General features: G+C 40.7%; 1 protein-coding gene across 1 annotated transcript in view; it reads right to left on the minus strand.

Annotated features, from left to right (window-relative positions):
- Positions 1–890: 890 nt before the first annotated feature.
- Positions 891–16,962, minus strand: part of ATP1B3 (ATPase Na+/K+ transporting subunit beta 3) — a 39,615-nt gene continuing 23,543 nt past the window's right edge. Inside the window, exons 3-7 of the mRNA XM_084902644.1 lie at positions 16,495–16,602; positions 11,708–11,892; positions 9,489–9,545; positions 4,754–4,840; positions 891–1,549 (exon numbers count right to left, since the gene is read on the minus strand). Coding sequence (XP_084758770.1) covers positions 1,379–1,549; positions 4,754–4,840; positions 9,489–9,545; positions 11,708–11,892; positions 16,495–16,602 — 608 coding nt within the window. The 3' untranslated portion in view covers positions 891–1,378. The remainder of the gene's footprint in view (positions 1,550–4,753; positions 4,841–9,488; positions 9,546–11,707; positions 11,893–16,494; positions 16,603–16,962) is intronic.

Genomic DNA, 16,962 nt, shown 5'->3' on the forward strand with positions numbered 1-16,962 from the left:
CACCTTTTCGGTAAAGGAGAAAGTACCTCCCATTGTGACAGAGGCTTGTAACAGACTCCTGAGGAGGAGGGAAACTGCAATGACACCAACCAAATGCTGAAGTAGAACTCTGCTGTTCGGTTGGAAGTTTTGAATAAGTTTCATGTTTTATAGTTTACAATTCATGTTTTTTAATAGAGACAACAGTCTACTAAATAAAAGTAGTAACAAGGTATTTCACAATTTAAATCTTAGGAATTTAATTTCATTAAAACAGGTAGGTGCATAGCCCGAGCTGGTTTGGCTCAGTGGATAGTGTCGGCCAGCAGACTGAAGAGTCCTGGGTTTGATTCCGGTCAAGGGCACATGCCCGGGTTGGGGGCTCAATCCCCAGTAAGGGGTGTTCAGGAGGCAGGTGATCCATGATTCTCTCTCATCATTGATGTTTCTCTCTCTCTCTCCCTCACTCTCTGAAATCAATTTAAAAAAATTTTTTTTAAATAGGTGCATATTCATACTGGGTAACCTAAAAATGCTGCTTCATCTATGGTCTAAAATACTTTTCATAACAGATTTAGTTCCAGCACTAATAATCCCATCACTTTTTCTTTACATGTTTTATAATGAACAGTTTGTGTTCTTTTACTTTTGTAATGGAGAGAAATATTGATTTGAGAGAAACAAATCAATTGGTTGCCTCCTGCATGCACCCCAACGAAGGTCTGGGCCAGGGAGGAGCCTGCAACCAGAATTGTGTCCTTGACTAGAATCGAACTTGGGACCTTTCAGCCCACAGGCAGACACTCTATCCACTGAGCCAAACCGGCTAGGGCAACAGTTGTTGTTCTTAATAAAAAAGATCTACAGACTAATTCAGCATGTAAAAAATAACGTTACAATAAACCCAAGACAACCTTTCAAATCCGCTTTTATTTTCTTTTTTTTCCTCCTCACACACAGAACTTCTCCCCACACGTTTCTTGCAGCTGTGAAGTCACTTCATGTTGGTCAGGTACCATTTTACCCCTAAAACTTGGTTGGCATCAATATATGACAGTTAACCAGTGTTAAATCTATAAAATATTTACATGGCACAGCACATTAAGCTTTAGACACTTGGCAATTAAACCACATAAAAAAATAGGACAAGACCCACATGTTCAGAATCAGGTGTTCACAGTCCCCGTCTGACGACTGTACAATGTTCCAAAGGCAGCAGAGCAACAGGCAGTTACTTCAGAGGACACCGAACACAAGACCGGGAAGCACATTACAACGTTACCGCAGCGTCATGTACCACCCACCTCTCAGGTGGTCTCATACTCTAGAATGTCAGGTCCGGCTGATGCAAAATAAAGACAGACAACACATTTACTCTGTGGACATATTCTAACTCCTACTATGCTCGCATTGTGATTTTGAAAGCAACTCGTCCTAAAAACTTGTCACGATCATCATAGTTTTTCAGGTTTTTTGATCCAACAATCTTGCACTCGACTGTTACTTCCTTTGGGGTACTGCTAGCAGTATAGTTGAACTGGACAGCAACTAATGGCTGTAGATAACTCGCCTGGTAAATAAAGGAAAACATATCAATTCAAATTCAAAGTAACCTCATCTACACTTCATCAAGAATTGGTTTATTCTGTAAAATTTTAAAACCAAAATTTTAATCTATTAATTAGATCTATTATATCCCATTCACTACTATCCCTCCCTTAAAACTGGATGTCCATTTATTTTCACTTAATTTTTATTGATAAGAGTATTTATGGCTATAAATTTTCCTGAGTACTGCTTTATTTTTTAATAATTTCCATGACCTTGAGAGTCAATAGTCTTTAAAAAAAAAAAAAAAAGTATATTGTATTGATTTTTTACAGAGGAAGGAAGAGGGATAGAGTGTTAGAAACATCAATGAGAGGAAAACATTGATCAGCTGCCTCCTGCATACTCCCTACTTGGTACATGCCCTTGACTAGAATCGAACCTGGGACCCTTGAGTCTGCAAGGCCGATGTTCTATCCACTGAGCCAAACTGGTAAGGGCATGAGTACTGCTTTAAAAGTATCCCATGGGCTGTGATTATCTTGTTTCATTACCAGTATTTTTTAGATATCCTACAATTTTGGTTTGAATTTTCCCTTTCACTCAAACATTGTTCAATAAAAATATTGACTACCTCCCTTTTTTGAGAAGTGCTCTTTAATTAATTTTTTTGGTTAATCCCCACCCAAGGATATTTTTCCCCACTGATTTTTAGAGTGTGGAAGGAGTGGGGGCATTGATGTGAGTCATTGATGCCCTTGAGAGGGAATTGAATCCATGACCCTCTGGTGCATGGGCTGATGCTCTAACTACTGGGCAGCTTGGCCAGGGCTAGATTTCTCTCTCCCTCTCTCTCTCCACACACACACACACACACACACACACACACACACACACACACACATTAATATATTTTATTTTATTTATTTTTTTACAGAGAGGAAGGGAGAGGGATAGTTAGAAACATTTATCAGCTGCCTCCTGCACACTCCCTCCTAAGGATGTGCCCACAACCAAGGTACATGCCCATGACTGGGGTCGAACCTGGAACCCTTCAGTTCAAAGGCTATCTACTGAGCCAAACCGGTTAAGGCTAGGATGTATTTTTTAATGATAAATTTTTGTGACTGTTCCAGGTGTGCTTGAGGATCTGTACTGTATTACCTCCATATTATTTCGTTTGATAAATGTGCATAAGATCCACCTTACTGATTACATTAATTAGGTCTCTTATATCCCTACTTATGATTCCCATATAACATGGCACAAATATATTCAGTTGCCTATCATTATGATTTCTAAATACAATTCTTTACTAAAAGGCACCAGGGCCTGATTCCAGGATTGGAAGGGAAAGTAAGAAGTGCTCCAAGAATCCTGGGGACATGTCAAAAGGATGGAGAAGCCAGCCTGAACCTGTCCCACCAGCCAAATCTGGGACAATTTTAGCAACCAAATAAGTGATTATAACAGATTATATATAACACTTGAATAAAATAAGAATCCATGAAAACATGATGATACACATAAATAAAAAGTGATAGAGAGTAGAATGCCAACTAGTAAATGAAAAAAGGAGAGATGGAATTAGAAAAACATTTGGGCCCTAGCTGGTTTGGCTCAGTGATAAAGTGTTAGCCTGCGGATCAAAAGCTCCCAGGTTCGATTCTGGCCAAGGGCACTACCTCAGTTGCAGGCTCCTCCCTGGCCCAGGCCCTGGTCAGCGCATGTGGAACAACCTATCAGTATGTCTCTCTCACATCAATGTTTCTCTCTGTCTTCCCCTCTCTCTCCCACTCTCTCTAAAAATCAATGGAAAATTATCCTCAGGTGAGGATTTAAAAAAATAAGTAAAACTTTGTTAAAAAAACACACACACACACAAAACCCAAAACATTGGGAACTGCTCTCTTATTAACTGATTTATGCAAGAATCAACAAATGCTAAGGCTATGAGTGAAACAATTTTACAAAAGGCACAAAAGTATTCTCCCCAGATAATATTTATTGATTACAGTGGAGAAACCTGGTTGATACCAGTTTGTAAGCAGGAATTCAAGGTTACTATCACCATTAACGGGACTAATCAACACCAAGTCTCTCCTGAGGGGTATTCTGAAAAGGACATAGCGTTTCTTCTGAGGAATACCTGCCAAAAATGTACCACCTACCCTTAATCATGAAGAACACCAGGCAGGCTCAAACCGAGCAACAAACAAAACAAAGCCGAGAGGCCTGTCCCTGGTGTGAGAACAGCTCCAGGTCAGTGACCGAAGGTGTTAGCAGTGTGATATCCTGGGGCCAGAACACTTTTCCTTTCCAATGAAGGGCACTGCTACAGAAATCTCAACAAGGCCTGCGATTGGGTAATAGTACTCTAATCATGTTAACTTCCTTTGATGACTAGATTATGATTAATATGATGTCTTTATTTTTACACTCAAACATTTAGTGTAAAATGGCATCATGTTTATAACTTTGTCCCAAATGGTTTAGGGAAAAAATTATATATAAATGGAGACTGATAAGAAAACTGAGGTAGCCCTAACAGGTTTGGCTCAGTGGATAAGAGTATTGGCCTGGGTCCCAGGTTTGATTCCGGTCAAGGGCATGTACCGTGGTTGCAGGCACATCCCCAGTAGGGGGCGTGCAGGAGGTTTCTAACTCTATCCTCTCCCTTCCTCTGTTAAAAATCAGTAAAATATATTTAAAAAAGAATAAGAAAAAGAAAAAGAAAAAAGAAAACTGAGGTAAAATAGTAACATTTGGGAAATCTGGGCCAAATGAATTCTATGGGAATTCTTTTTACTTTTTACTATTTTAACCACTTTACGTTTTGAAATCATTTCAAAATAAAAAGTTTTCTATGTATACATACAGTATGATCCCAATTTTATAAAATGAATTATTTGTATACATATACTTAAAAAATATGAAAGAAATTAGACCACAATAAGTTATCTCAGGGTAATGAACATTTTTTTCTTGACTACTCACTTCTCTATGTTCTCTAAATAAACATATCCTAAATAATTAGAGTGATGATATTTTCTACTTGAATATTTTGTTTTAAATTGTAGACACGGAATCTTCATTTGCCATCACCGTTTGTGTTTAAAATAAGCACAAATGATGCACAAGTTACAAGACAGGTCTACCTGTCCCAGACAAGTGACATTTCTTATACAGATGTGCCTGCTCCCACTGTGAGCTTCTAAATACTTACATGCAGTTTTTTCCCATAATATGGAAAATATTTTAAGTCTATGTTTCCCTCAGAAGGATAAACTTGTAGAGTTGTTGTGTTTTCACCCTAAAGTTGAAAACAAAAAACAAAAAAAAACCTTCTTTAGGTCACACACACACACAAAAGCAAATTAAAACATGTATTTATCACATAGCAGTATCAGTTATAAACAGTATGAGACTACAATGCTACTCCAAGGACATTACTCACAAGTGTAGTTTTGAGGAGACTTATCTTGATTTAAACCTCCTGAAACAAACTGTCTTTATTCTTCTTACATTTCCTGTTGCCCTGTATGCTTTCCCATGAGTACCTCCTAACGTACAGCCAGATCTCGCCACACACTGTGAAATCTTACTTGTCCTCCGACCCCTAAATGCTAGTTCCTCGGCCACTTGGCAGCAGGAACACACCGCACATCTAGGACCAATGCATTCCCGAAGCGGACGAAACTTCATGCTTCCAGTTGGAAGCCACAACCAGAGTGTAGTGCTCAGGCCTGGGAGGCAGCAGGCCCCAAAGTTTCAGGTGATAAATAACCATGGTAACTAACCAGAGGGGGAAACGATGGTGACATGACAAAAACTATTAGGAAAACGTGAAGTAATCCAAGCAAAAAACCACACCTAACCAATATAAATACCACATTTCCCTTAAATTTATGAGCACATGTATATCAATCAAAAGTATTACAAGTCAGCTGGGATTATATTCCATGTATTTATAAAAACAGATGAATAGGCAAATCTAATCACCATCTATGCTACTTATTAGCTAACTCTGGTATTCTTTTATTTTTAAAATATATTTTTATTCATTTCAAAGAGAAAGGGAGAGGCAGAGACAAAAACATCAATGATGAGGGAGAATCATTGGTCGGATGGGATGCCTCCCGCCAGCCTTCTATTGGGGATCGAGCCCAAAACCTGGGCATGTGTCCTGACCGGGAATCAAACTGTGACCTCCCGGTTCATAGGTCAACCATCAACCACTGAGCCACACTGGCCAGACCAGTATTCTTAAATTTATTAAAATCAGTGCTAAGTTTACAAAATAAAATGAAAATAAATCCTAAATGCTTGAATTCTAGATTTGAGTGGTAATTTCTATTTTAAAAGCACATGGGGCCGAAACCGGTTTGGCTCAGTGGATAGAGCGTCGGTCTGCGGACTGAAAGGTCCCAGGTTCGATTCTGGTCAAGGGCATGTACATTGGTTGCAGGCACATCCCTGGTAGGGGGTGTGCAAGAGGCAGCTGGTCGATGTTTCTCTCTCATCGACGTTTCTAGCTCTCTACTCCTCTCTGTAAAAAATCAATAAAATATATTAAAAAAAAAAAAAAAAAAAAAGCACATGGGACACTGCAGCGTAATTACTAGCTGTCATGAGCACATGTGCCTGGGAGGGTGACACAAAGCAGTGATGATGCTCCACAGGAAGGGCCAACTCTGTGAGCCAGGGCACAGGGCGCTGGGTGCGGGAAGAGCAGCAAGAACAAGGCTGAGAGCAACCGAGATCTGTACTCCCTTCACATAAAAAAGTCAGAAATAGTATTTTATCTCAGAGAAAAAAAAAATCATCGTTTGGTTAGAAGTGCTTTTCTGCACTGCTTTGTATAACCTAATTCACAGAAACACAGAGGTGGTACCTAAAATATAAAAAGTTTCTTTTGGGTTAGTTCATTGTGCACCTCAGTGTGTATTTCCAGCCACACTTAGCTAATATTTACCTCATTCACCGAGGCCTAACAACCCTTAAGAGGGCAGGAGCCCCAGCTGGTTTAGCTCAGTGGATAGAGTATTGGCCTGAGACTGAAGGGTCCTGGGTTTGATTCCGGTCAAGGGCACATGCCAGGGTTGTGGGCTCGATCCCCAGTGAGGGGTATGCAAGAGGCAGCTGATCAATGATTCTCTCTCTTTCACTCTCCCAACTCAATTAAAAAAAAAAGGGGGAGGGGGCAGGATCAATTATAGAGAGGGGAGCTAAAGTCAGAGATAAGGTCACAGACTCGAGATTGCCCACCTGTGACAGACTCTTAATTGTTCTCGTTCTGTACCTAAATCATATTGTTGGCATGCTTTTACTTAAATGTGTATTTTATACCTTCTGTAAAAAGAAACATTTAGAGATGATGAAATATTGACCCTTTGCACTCCAAACCATTCTGGACATTGGCTACCAGCTACTCGACGCTACTTTGCAGCAGAAACATGAGTTGAAATAACTCAATTCCCCGTAATCACCAATAAACTACAATGTCCCCTGAGAGGGGACAACAGAGTGACATGCTAGAATTCCGATGTCCCCTGAGAGGGGACAGCGGAGTGCAAAGCGTTAAAATGCATATCTGAATGATGATGAGCTACTGTAGGGGAAAGCATCCGTGTCATATTTTCTAAGCATATAAAATGGTACCATATTGGAAACTGCAAGTAACCAAGTACATGCGTTTATTAACAGCATCTAAGTTATACTGAAAACAAAATAAAGTTTTAAAATTAAAGTATTTTTTTATACAATCCTAACTAATAAGCTACTTAAAAAATACACATCAAACGTTCTAAGTAGTGATTATTTCTGGTTAGCATTTACCAATTTTTTTCTTTTGCACTTAAAAAATTTTCTCAAATGAACATGATTCATTTTTGTAAAGAAATAAAATACTGAAAGAATAACATAAACATGTTAAAGGCCACCTGTAAGACATGTTCTGTCACCAGTGTTTGCACAGCAAATGTTTCCATCTGCTCCACAAAGACACTTAAAACGTATGGACTTCTGATGGCACCTCTGTGACTAGCCTAGCAGTAAAGTGCAGTTTTGCAAGCATTTCTTCCAATTCCGTGTGCTTTTTCTCAAAACAAAAATATTTCACAAAAAAACCAAAGCAAAAACCCCATCTGTTTTGATTACTTTATGTACTTTACACATAACAAAAACCATCTGAAATCTGAGTCATTAGACCAGGATTTTTCATTAACATTTCCCCAAACTCTTCTAGAAGCAAAGGATACAGAATAAACAAGGGGAAAAACCCATTTAAACTCCTGAGAGATGAGTTACAGTATGAAGGTTTTTGTGTTGGCAAAAGGTTTATACAACTGAAACCGTAGGAACGGGTTCTATAAAATGCTTTCCCTTGTTGGTGGTGGCTCTAAGATCTAAGACCACCATTCCAAGCTTGTCTATGTAGTCTGCTCACATACAAAAGCAACAGCTCCTGCACACACAGGTACCCTGTCAGGAAATGAGCACTTGTATCTGGCTGAAGCCTAGCAACCCAGTCTCAGAACTTCTACAAAGACTAGTAAGCAAGGAGGTTCATAAAGAGTTACAAAGTACAGCTTCTAAATGTAGCTTAGAGCCACAAAGGTTTTCTTCTGTCTTGAGAGATACCAGTTTCCTGCTGAGCTGGATATGGCACAGAGAGATAAAGGGAATTGCCTATGGTGACGTGTATACCTCCAACCTGGATGAGAAGCCACAAACTTCCTGATTTTTTATTTACTCAAAGGAGCTAGCAAGGGTTCTCTAATGCAGAGGTTCTTGAAGTGTGGACCCCAGACTGGCAGCATCACCTGGAAACTTTAGGTAAAATGTAAATTTTGGGCCTAACTCCAGACCAATGGGGTCAAAAACTTCAAGAATGTAAATCAACAGCTCTCTAAGTGGTTCTACTGAATAATATAAGTTGAGAACCACTGAGCAAGAAGTTTCTGCCCAAATACAATCCCATTCATGATTAAAAGGAATTACAGATTTTTCCATAAGCAACTTGAGAAGTGATTTCAATGTAACATTTCAAGTAGAATATTTCTGACACAACTGGAGTTAAAATGTCAATATTTTGTACAATGATACAATTAAATTTAGGACTTAAAAAAGGTTTTCCCTCAGAACTTACTTATATATTTACATATTTCTTAGTTGCACTTGCGGCATGGAGAGAAAACAAAACAAAACACTGAGAGATGAAAACTGCACAGAAAGCAATCACACACACAAAGCTGGGACAGGAGAAAAAACAATGCCTCTACATGTTTCATTAAACCTCAGGTGTCACTGATGTACAACAACTGATGGACCATTTTTTTAAAATGTATTTTTTAAAATACGTTTTATTAATTTTTTCAGAGAGGAAGAGAGAGGGATAGGGTTAGAAACATCGATGAGCGCGAAACATCGATCAGCTGCCTCCTGCACACCTCCCACTGGGGATGTGCCCGAAACCACAGTACCCTTGACTGGATTCGAACCCTTTCTATCCACTGAGCCAAACCGGTTTTGGCTGATGTAGTATAGAAAAGAAAAGAAAAGAAAGAAAAGAAAAGAAAAGAGAAAAGAAAAGAACCCCCACACACACACAAAAGAAACAAAACTACATAGACACTATTAATTGTAAATCCAACCCCAATTTCAGTGTTATTAAGGTAGAAAAAGGTGAACCTCAGAATCAATGAACTGTAGTATATGGTCTTGTAAGGCAATGTCTGTGAAATCAAATGCACATGGAAAGCAAGTCTTTTTAATTATAATGAGTACACAGAGAAGGGCTACCCACCAAGTTTGGTGAAATTTTATTCTCCTAAGAATGGTACTACTACAGAGGACTTTTATAATGTGACAGGAACGGGGGGAATGACTAAAACTCATTAGACTTTTAAAGAATTGAGACATACTAGAGCTTTAACAGGAGTTATTTCTTGAATACTAACCTTAGAATTACCAGTGCATTCTATTGCTGGTTTTCCTTGAGGCTTTAATCCAATTATCTAAGGTGGGGGGGAGGGGGGAGGAGAGAAAATGATTAATTAAAACATCACAAATGTAAACCACAGGAACCAGCAGTGCACGGGTTAAGATGAACAGTAATTCTGTATATTGAAACCTGTGCCTTTTATGTTAATTTCATTTTAGAGGAGCAGAATGGACTTTCAATATAATAATCTTACCAACTAGCTATCTTCCTACTGTACTAGGGCAAGTCAGTAAATACATCAGCTACCAAAGAATTGACCAAAACACAGCTGCTACTCTTAAATTAATAAACAACCAGACAGATACCTTTACGTTTCATTATTTATATAAGCAAATAATGCAAACGATAAAAATTATAGAGGCACAATATAATTACCTTTCTTTATGAAAATATGTTAGGTCACATTTCCGTCATGTTTCCAGGGAGCCTGATCAGAGTTCACATCTATTCTATCCCACAAAAAGGACACTCTGGGGATAATCCCATTAAGACTCTCAGCACCATTCAGTTCTATGGAATGAGGCTACCTGCATGTTTGTAGTTGACATAACTAGCTCTTGTATGAATGATAACAGATATTTACTCATCTATTCTGTGAGGATTTTTGGCATTCTGAATTTATATGCACTTTATATGTGAATGCCTGTAAAATGTAAGTATTTCTCACAAAAGACATTACATTATGCTTACTTTGTTAATCTTGATTCTTAACAGTCTGCCTGGAACATCCTCAATCACTTACTGATGCCTAAGATGTGTCAGGCAGTGTTTCAGAACGCCCTCTAGAGTGCTGTGGGAGGAACACGGTCCTCTGGGGGAGGGCAATACGGCGGCTGGAGGGGGTCAGCATGGGCATTTTAGTTGGTCCTCCCTCCAGGGAAACTCCTTATTTAGCAGTGCCAACTTCCTAAAACTTAAGCTGTCCTTTTATTAAGGACGGTAGCAATTTGCTTATTGGATGGGATATGTGAACTCATGATCTTGAGAGATCTACACCTATTTATGAAACTACCCCTTCTCTGAGTAAATGTCCAGGAATGACATCACTTTTTCAAGGGGAGACCTTGTTGGCCTCAACAGGGTAACTATCAAACACAACTCCACAGGACAACATTCAGAGAGCAGCAGAGCACGGGGGTTAGGAATCACTTCATTGCACAAGGGAAGCAGTGTCCTTTGCACCAGGACAGAGTTTTATCACTTACATAGGAGAGAACGTTGGTTTTTTAATTTGCTGACGGCCATACAATTCAGGCACCTCTTCTGCACAACATAGCTAAATACCAGTAACTGGCTACAACTGAGCTCATTATAATGCAGCTTTATTTGTATTTCTACTATTTAATTGTACAGTGTATTACAAAAATGTGCTTTCCTACTAAATCTAAGTCAAAACTTCATATATTCCCCACTAGAGGCCCAGTGCATGAAAAATTATGCACTGGAGGGGTGGAGGGAGTCCCCTCAGCCCGGCCTGGCCCATCTCAGTCTGGGAGCCCTGTGGTGGGAGGTGACCCGGCAATCAGGGGAAGGTGATGCCCCCATCACACCTCTGCTGCTGCCACTGCCGGCAGTGTAAGCCTCAGCTGACCATAGGCAGCTGGGCAGCTGCCATCCGAGGCTTGCCTGTGCTTTGGGCCAGCCCTTGGCGGCTGGGGGGCTGAGGGGACTGGGGGACTCCTGAGCCAGGCACATGGAATGGCTGGACCCTCCTGGGGGCGGGCCTGGGTGTGCTGTGTGCCTGCCACCCAGTCAGGGTTGAGTGGACCGAGTGCCGCCATCTCTGAGGGCATGGCAATCAATTAGCATACTCCCTCCTTATTAGATAGGATGGGATTTTAAATTGCTTTACAACATGGTCTTCAAAGATGATATTGCACATTAGCAAAACCATGCTTTGGACATGACACCCAGAACACCTGTCTCCTGAAGCATTCATTCATCTATGCCTGCCTGCATGCAACTCGCTCCAAAGGGGAAAAGCGGAAGTTGTTTTATTGCCTAAACTATGATCAACTTGTGAACCAATTCTGTTTGCCTCCTGTATTAATTTTTCCAAAGGTCAATCAGTATCACTATTAGCCCTTTACACAAGCTATCCTAAATGAGACATTAAAAATACCTGACAGCTTCTTCATAAGGGTATTAGAGAAAAGCAGCAAAACATGTACGTACTCTGTTCATTTTCACAAGAATACAAGGGTGTCCTTTGGAGTAGCCGAAGTCAGGATCGCTCTCCCCGCTGCATGCTTCCAGTAAGGCGAGAGGAAACTGACATGCTTCATAGACTGGGCCCTTCTGTTCAAAGAGGGCTCCATCCTGGCAGTTTCTGAGATTCTTCTGTGCTTCTGAAGTATAAGCTACAAAGGAAACATATATGTGTGCACAGATCAGGCAAAAAAGATCTTAAACATAACTAGGAATATGTCCTCCTCTGGACAACATTCTTGGAAGACAAAAATAGCGAGGCTAATTACTAGATAATTTTAGATGAAGATATTAAGTCTGTTCCTTTAACTGTTAAGAGTTATCTACTGCTCTGAAGTTTATATCATTTCAACATTGGTACAAGCTGGATTATAGATCAGTATCTTTTGTCATCATGAGGTGGTCCCAGCCATGGCTACAGCATTATCTGAATGACGCCTCTGCTCCTGGCCCAAGATAGAATAGTGCGGACCTAAAAGGGCACTGTTGCTGCCCTTATGGAGCTTACAGTGCAGTGGGGAAGATAGATATTAAGTATAAAATCATAATAGAAGGATCTCAAGATAGACAGTGCTATGCCATCTACACTAATGGGACCTGCGACAGAGCCGAGAGCTAATGTTAACTTAAGAGAGAAAGGCGCTGTAGTAGGGATGGAGGTAACTATTGACTCCAAAGTGGTAAAGGAGTAAAATGGTTACAACTTGGAGATGGGAGAAAAGGAGAGGGAGAAATGCAATCAGCTTGTCAAATGCTTGCTCTGCACTGGCACAGCCTTAGGCAATAATGGCTCAACAGTGAGCAAGCCTACCAGGGGGCCTGCTCTAAGTGAGTGCAGTGTGTTGGAAGATACTACTTAGCAGCTTATATACGATGCAATAGTGCCCCAAAAGAACGACTGGTATGTGGGTATAACTGAACTCGAGAATTTAGTCTTCATCCTGAAAGATTCCCCTGACGTTCCAGCAGAGACATGAGGCCTTTCCAGCCCACCCTTCAAACCTGCAGCCTTCCCAATCCTCCCTCCCTTGCTCTATTTTCCTCTTCACTACACTTACTACCTTCTAATCCACCCAGGGCAACAGTGCCACAAAGACATTTTTCTTTTGTTTATTGATGGAACCTAGAAGCATGCTTGACACAGAAAAAGCATTCATAAAAGTATGTGTTGAATGAATAGAACTGCAGCTAAAGGTGAGGCAGGAAACTACTATTTTTATTACAGACCTTTCTTGACTATTGGGTTTTTAAACCATGGTCATATCTCACAAAAAATAAGTATATATTTAATCATAAAAGGAAAGAGACATAGGAAGATAGCTAATGGAAGATGTGGGATTCAAAAGAGGATTCTGATTTAAAACAGGAGAGAGTTGAGGGCTTTTGCATGCTGACAGGAAAGATCAATGAGAGGCTAAATGTACATAAGGACTGTACATAGCGTGTTTCTGAAACAGTGAGAGGGATGAGATCCAAAGCCTGGCTGGCGTGCAGGTGATCTTAGGTGGCAGACGGCAGCTCCCTCTCAGAGCAGGAGGGATACCAGACAAAATGGCTACAACTGTCCGTTTGTTTTACTAATAATGGGGAAACTGAGGGAATTCCTATCTGAGTTTCAATTTACTCTTGAAGCAGAAATATAGGTTACTAGAGGCCTGGTACATAAAAATTCATGCACTGGAGGAGGTCCTCAGTATGGCCTGTCCCCTCTCACAGTCTGGAAGCCCTCAGGGGTGAAAGGTGACCCTGAGATGAGGGGAAGGCGACACCCCATCACACCTCTGCTGCTGCCACTGCTGGCAGCGCAAGCCTCGGGCAGCCCTGGGCGGCTGGGTAGCCGCCATCTGAGGCTTGCCTGTGCCTCGGGCAGCCCTGGGTGGCTGGGGGGCTCAGGGGACTAGGCACAACCATCTTGTGGCTGTGGGTGTCACCATTTTTTTTGTGATGGTGTGAGGGTCAATTAGCATATTCACTCTTTATTAGATAGGATTCTACCATGTGCCACTTAGTGATGGGGGTCTGTTCTGAGAAGTGCAGCCTTAGGTCAGTTCACCACTGTGCAAATGTCATAGAGTTCACTTACACAAACTTGTATGGTACAGTCTACTACACACCTAGGCTATAGGGCATAGCCTATTGCTCTGTAGGGGAGAAAAAAAATGGTTGTCCTGGCCTTCTGGGTTCTTGGCTAAAACATCCCTATAATAAAAGACAGATGGACAGGAGAAAAACAAGTTTAAAAACATTGCCGAAGCCAGTTTGGCTCAGTGGTAGAGCGTCGGTCTGCGAACGGAAAGGTCCCAGGTTCAATTCGGGTCAAGGGCATGTACCTTGGTTGCGGGCACATCCCCGGTATGGGGTGTGCAAGAGGCAACTGGTTGATGTTTCTCTCTCATCGATGTTTCTAGCTCTCTATCTGTCTCCCTTCCTCTCTGTAAAAAAATCAATAGAATATATATTTTTTTAAAAACCCACAAAAAAACAAAACAAATAAAAACATGTATACCTCCTGTATACATGGGAGAGATCCAGGAAAACTGAGCAACTTGTCAAAATGGCCTGAAGCTACCACCTTAAATGCCCTCTTCAGCTGAAGAGGAGGAAGATGCTGGGCTGGGCTGCCAGCTACGGGAGGCCACCTGGGAGAGCACAGCAAACAAGGGCACGGCTGCTGCAGGTCTGCGTCTGTCTTCTGCACCGATGGGAGTGTCCAGAGAGAAGGTCGGCCCCCTTACAAATGGGGATCACGTGTACAAATGGAGAGGCCTTTTACCAAGGGCCACTTCGAGTTGGTTTGCAGAGCTGCTCCCATGGCTGCTGTTCCTCAAAATTAACCAACCTAAAGTAATCCTATGTCAGTGACATTTTGGGGTGACAAATTCTGTTTTCCTATAGCTCTTAGGCTACAAACTTGCACAGCACATTGCTATACTGAATAGTGCTGGCAACTGTAACACAACAGTATTTGTGTAATAGGTTGCCTTACAGGCCTTATGATGGCTACTGTGTCACTAGGCAATAGGAAATTTTCAGCTCCATTACAATCTTATGGGATCACCATGGTAAATGCAGGCATTGACTGAACCACTGATATAAATTCTAAGGGAAAAGGTAGGAAAGTAGAGGTTGTAAATAATTATTCAGAGAAATTCTATAGACCTTGCCAAGTAGCAGAGCAAGTCCAAGAAGGTGACCAAGTATTCCAGTGCTATTTAGTCCTGTTGAAAATCTTCAGCCCTCCCCTTATGGCTCAGTTGGTTGGTTGAGTGTCAACCTATGGACCAGGAGGTCATGGTTTGATTCCTGGTCAGGGCACATGCCCAGGTTGTGGGCTCAATAGCCGGTCAATGACTCTCTCCATTATTGATGCTTTCATTCCTTTCTCCCTCTCTCTGAAATTAACAAAAACCTATTAAAAAAGAAAAGAAAAAAAAAAGATTCTTCAGCAGCACGTGGCTGCTTAGAGAGGCAGGCTCTAAGGAAGAACTTCATCCAGGAGTCTTATGGCTTCATCCAATTGCAATTCATGACCAGTAGATTAAGAGAGGCAAGGGACTTTAGAGTAATGGCAAGAGTAAAAAGCCATGAACTAAGCTTGCTAAGAAGGGAAATAGGGGGGCTGGCTGGGATAAAAAAGGCCGTGGTTTGAAAGTCCCAGTGAGGCAGAAGAACAGTGAGGGAAAGTTAAATAAGCAAACTAGAAGGACAGAGGCTGTGGTAGGGAAGCCTCACAGTGATTTTGGCAATGGAGTCCCACATGCTTAAGGAGAGCTGTAAGTGTGCAGCCAAGGAAGAGGTCAGACAATCAAGAAACAAGAGGCCAGGGCATTTGATGATTATTCATGTGATCATATGAATGTTAATACCATGGAATTAGGACAAGCAAAAAAACTGGGCCAAGGCGGGAAAGATTTACAACCTGTTAACTTCAAAAAACTCAAAATGATACAAAGATTTCTTTTCTTCTTCTTCTTCTTCTTCTTCTTCTTCTTCTTTTTTTTTTAAAGATAAGCAACTTTCCTAGTCCTTCCCACAAGCACAACACTGGATGCAAAAGATCCAAATCCTTAGAAGCATTATCTACACCAATAAAAGAGAAACATGCAAATTGACTGTCACTTTATAATCCCCACCAGCCAATCAGGAGAAGGCAAATTAATACGGCAAAAAATGGAGGTGGCCCCCACCCCCCAGCCTCTCCAGGCCTCTGGGCAGCATGCATGCAGAGCGGAGCAGCCAGGCAGGGGAGGGAGCTACAGAAGCAAAGACTCCGGCAGGAGTGAAGATGGAAAGCGGTGGCCAGAGCAAAGGCCTGGGTCCTGGGTGCCGGAGGGAAACCCGTGCCGGCAGCCAAGGGAAGGAAGGCCTATTGCACGAACCTTCGCGTAACAGGCCTCTGGTTTTATATAATATAGCTTTGCTCTACTACTCAAATACTTTCCATCTTAATGCAGATATAAATGTTATGTCTCAATAAACTTACGTACTTCTTATAAGCTAAAAAAAAAAAAAAAAAAAAAAATTAAAAGCTTGTTTGGCTTAGACCCTTAAGCCTTTCCATAAGTTAGAATATTAGAATATCATAACTAATCATGAAATTACTTATAAGTCCTTAGTTGACTGTATGATAGACCAAAAAAAAAAAAAAAAGGCAAAATAAACACTAAGAATGATGTTCTCAATGTAATCATAATTTTGTATTAGTCTCCATAACAACTAAAAAATTTTAGTTCACTCTAAGAAAAAACACTTACGCTTTAGAAACATCTGAAGGTCTTCAATATATCTTTTATACGACTCTTTTTCAGATACACTAAATGAATATTCCAACGCTGTCACTGGTTTTGGAAAAACCGTAAGTCCTATAAAGAGATAAAAGAAAAAGGGGTAAGTTAACTAAAGTAAATTCCTTCTCTCTTTCCTCTTACCCCTAAAAGGACAGATCTCAGTAAGGCACATGAAAATTTGTGTTCACAGGTGGGTTGAAACTATCAAGAACTTCCCATTTCTGACTATTAAGGTCAACATTTACAATGAAGAGAATTCCAAATCCTCAAAGACATCTCAGACCAATTATATACCTCTCTAAATCTGATTGGCTACAATTAATTATAATTGCTCTGTTCCTTAAAAGATGCAAGTTTTACTTTGTACTTTCCATATTAATTTTTCTATAAAATATTTTTAGGTTTTGCCTACTTTTTATTAATATATGGAGAAAA

Source organism: Pipistrellus hanaki (assembly GCF_964339955.1).
Source record: "Pipistrellus hanaki genome assembly, chromosome: 13".
Lineage (NCBI taxonomy): Eukaryota > Metazoa > Chordata > Mammalia > Chiroptera > Vespertilionidae > Pipistrellus > Pipistrellus hanaki.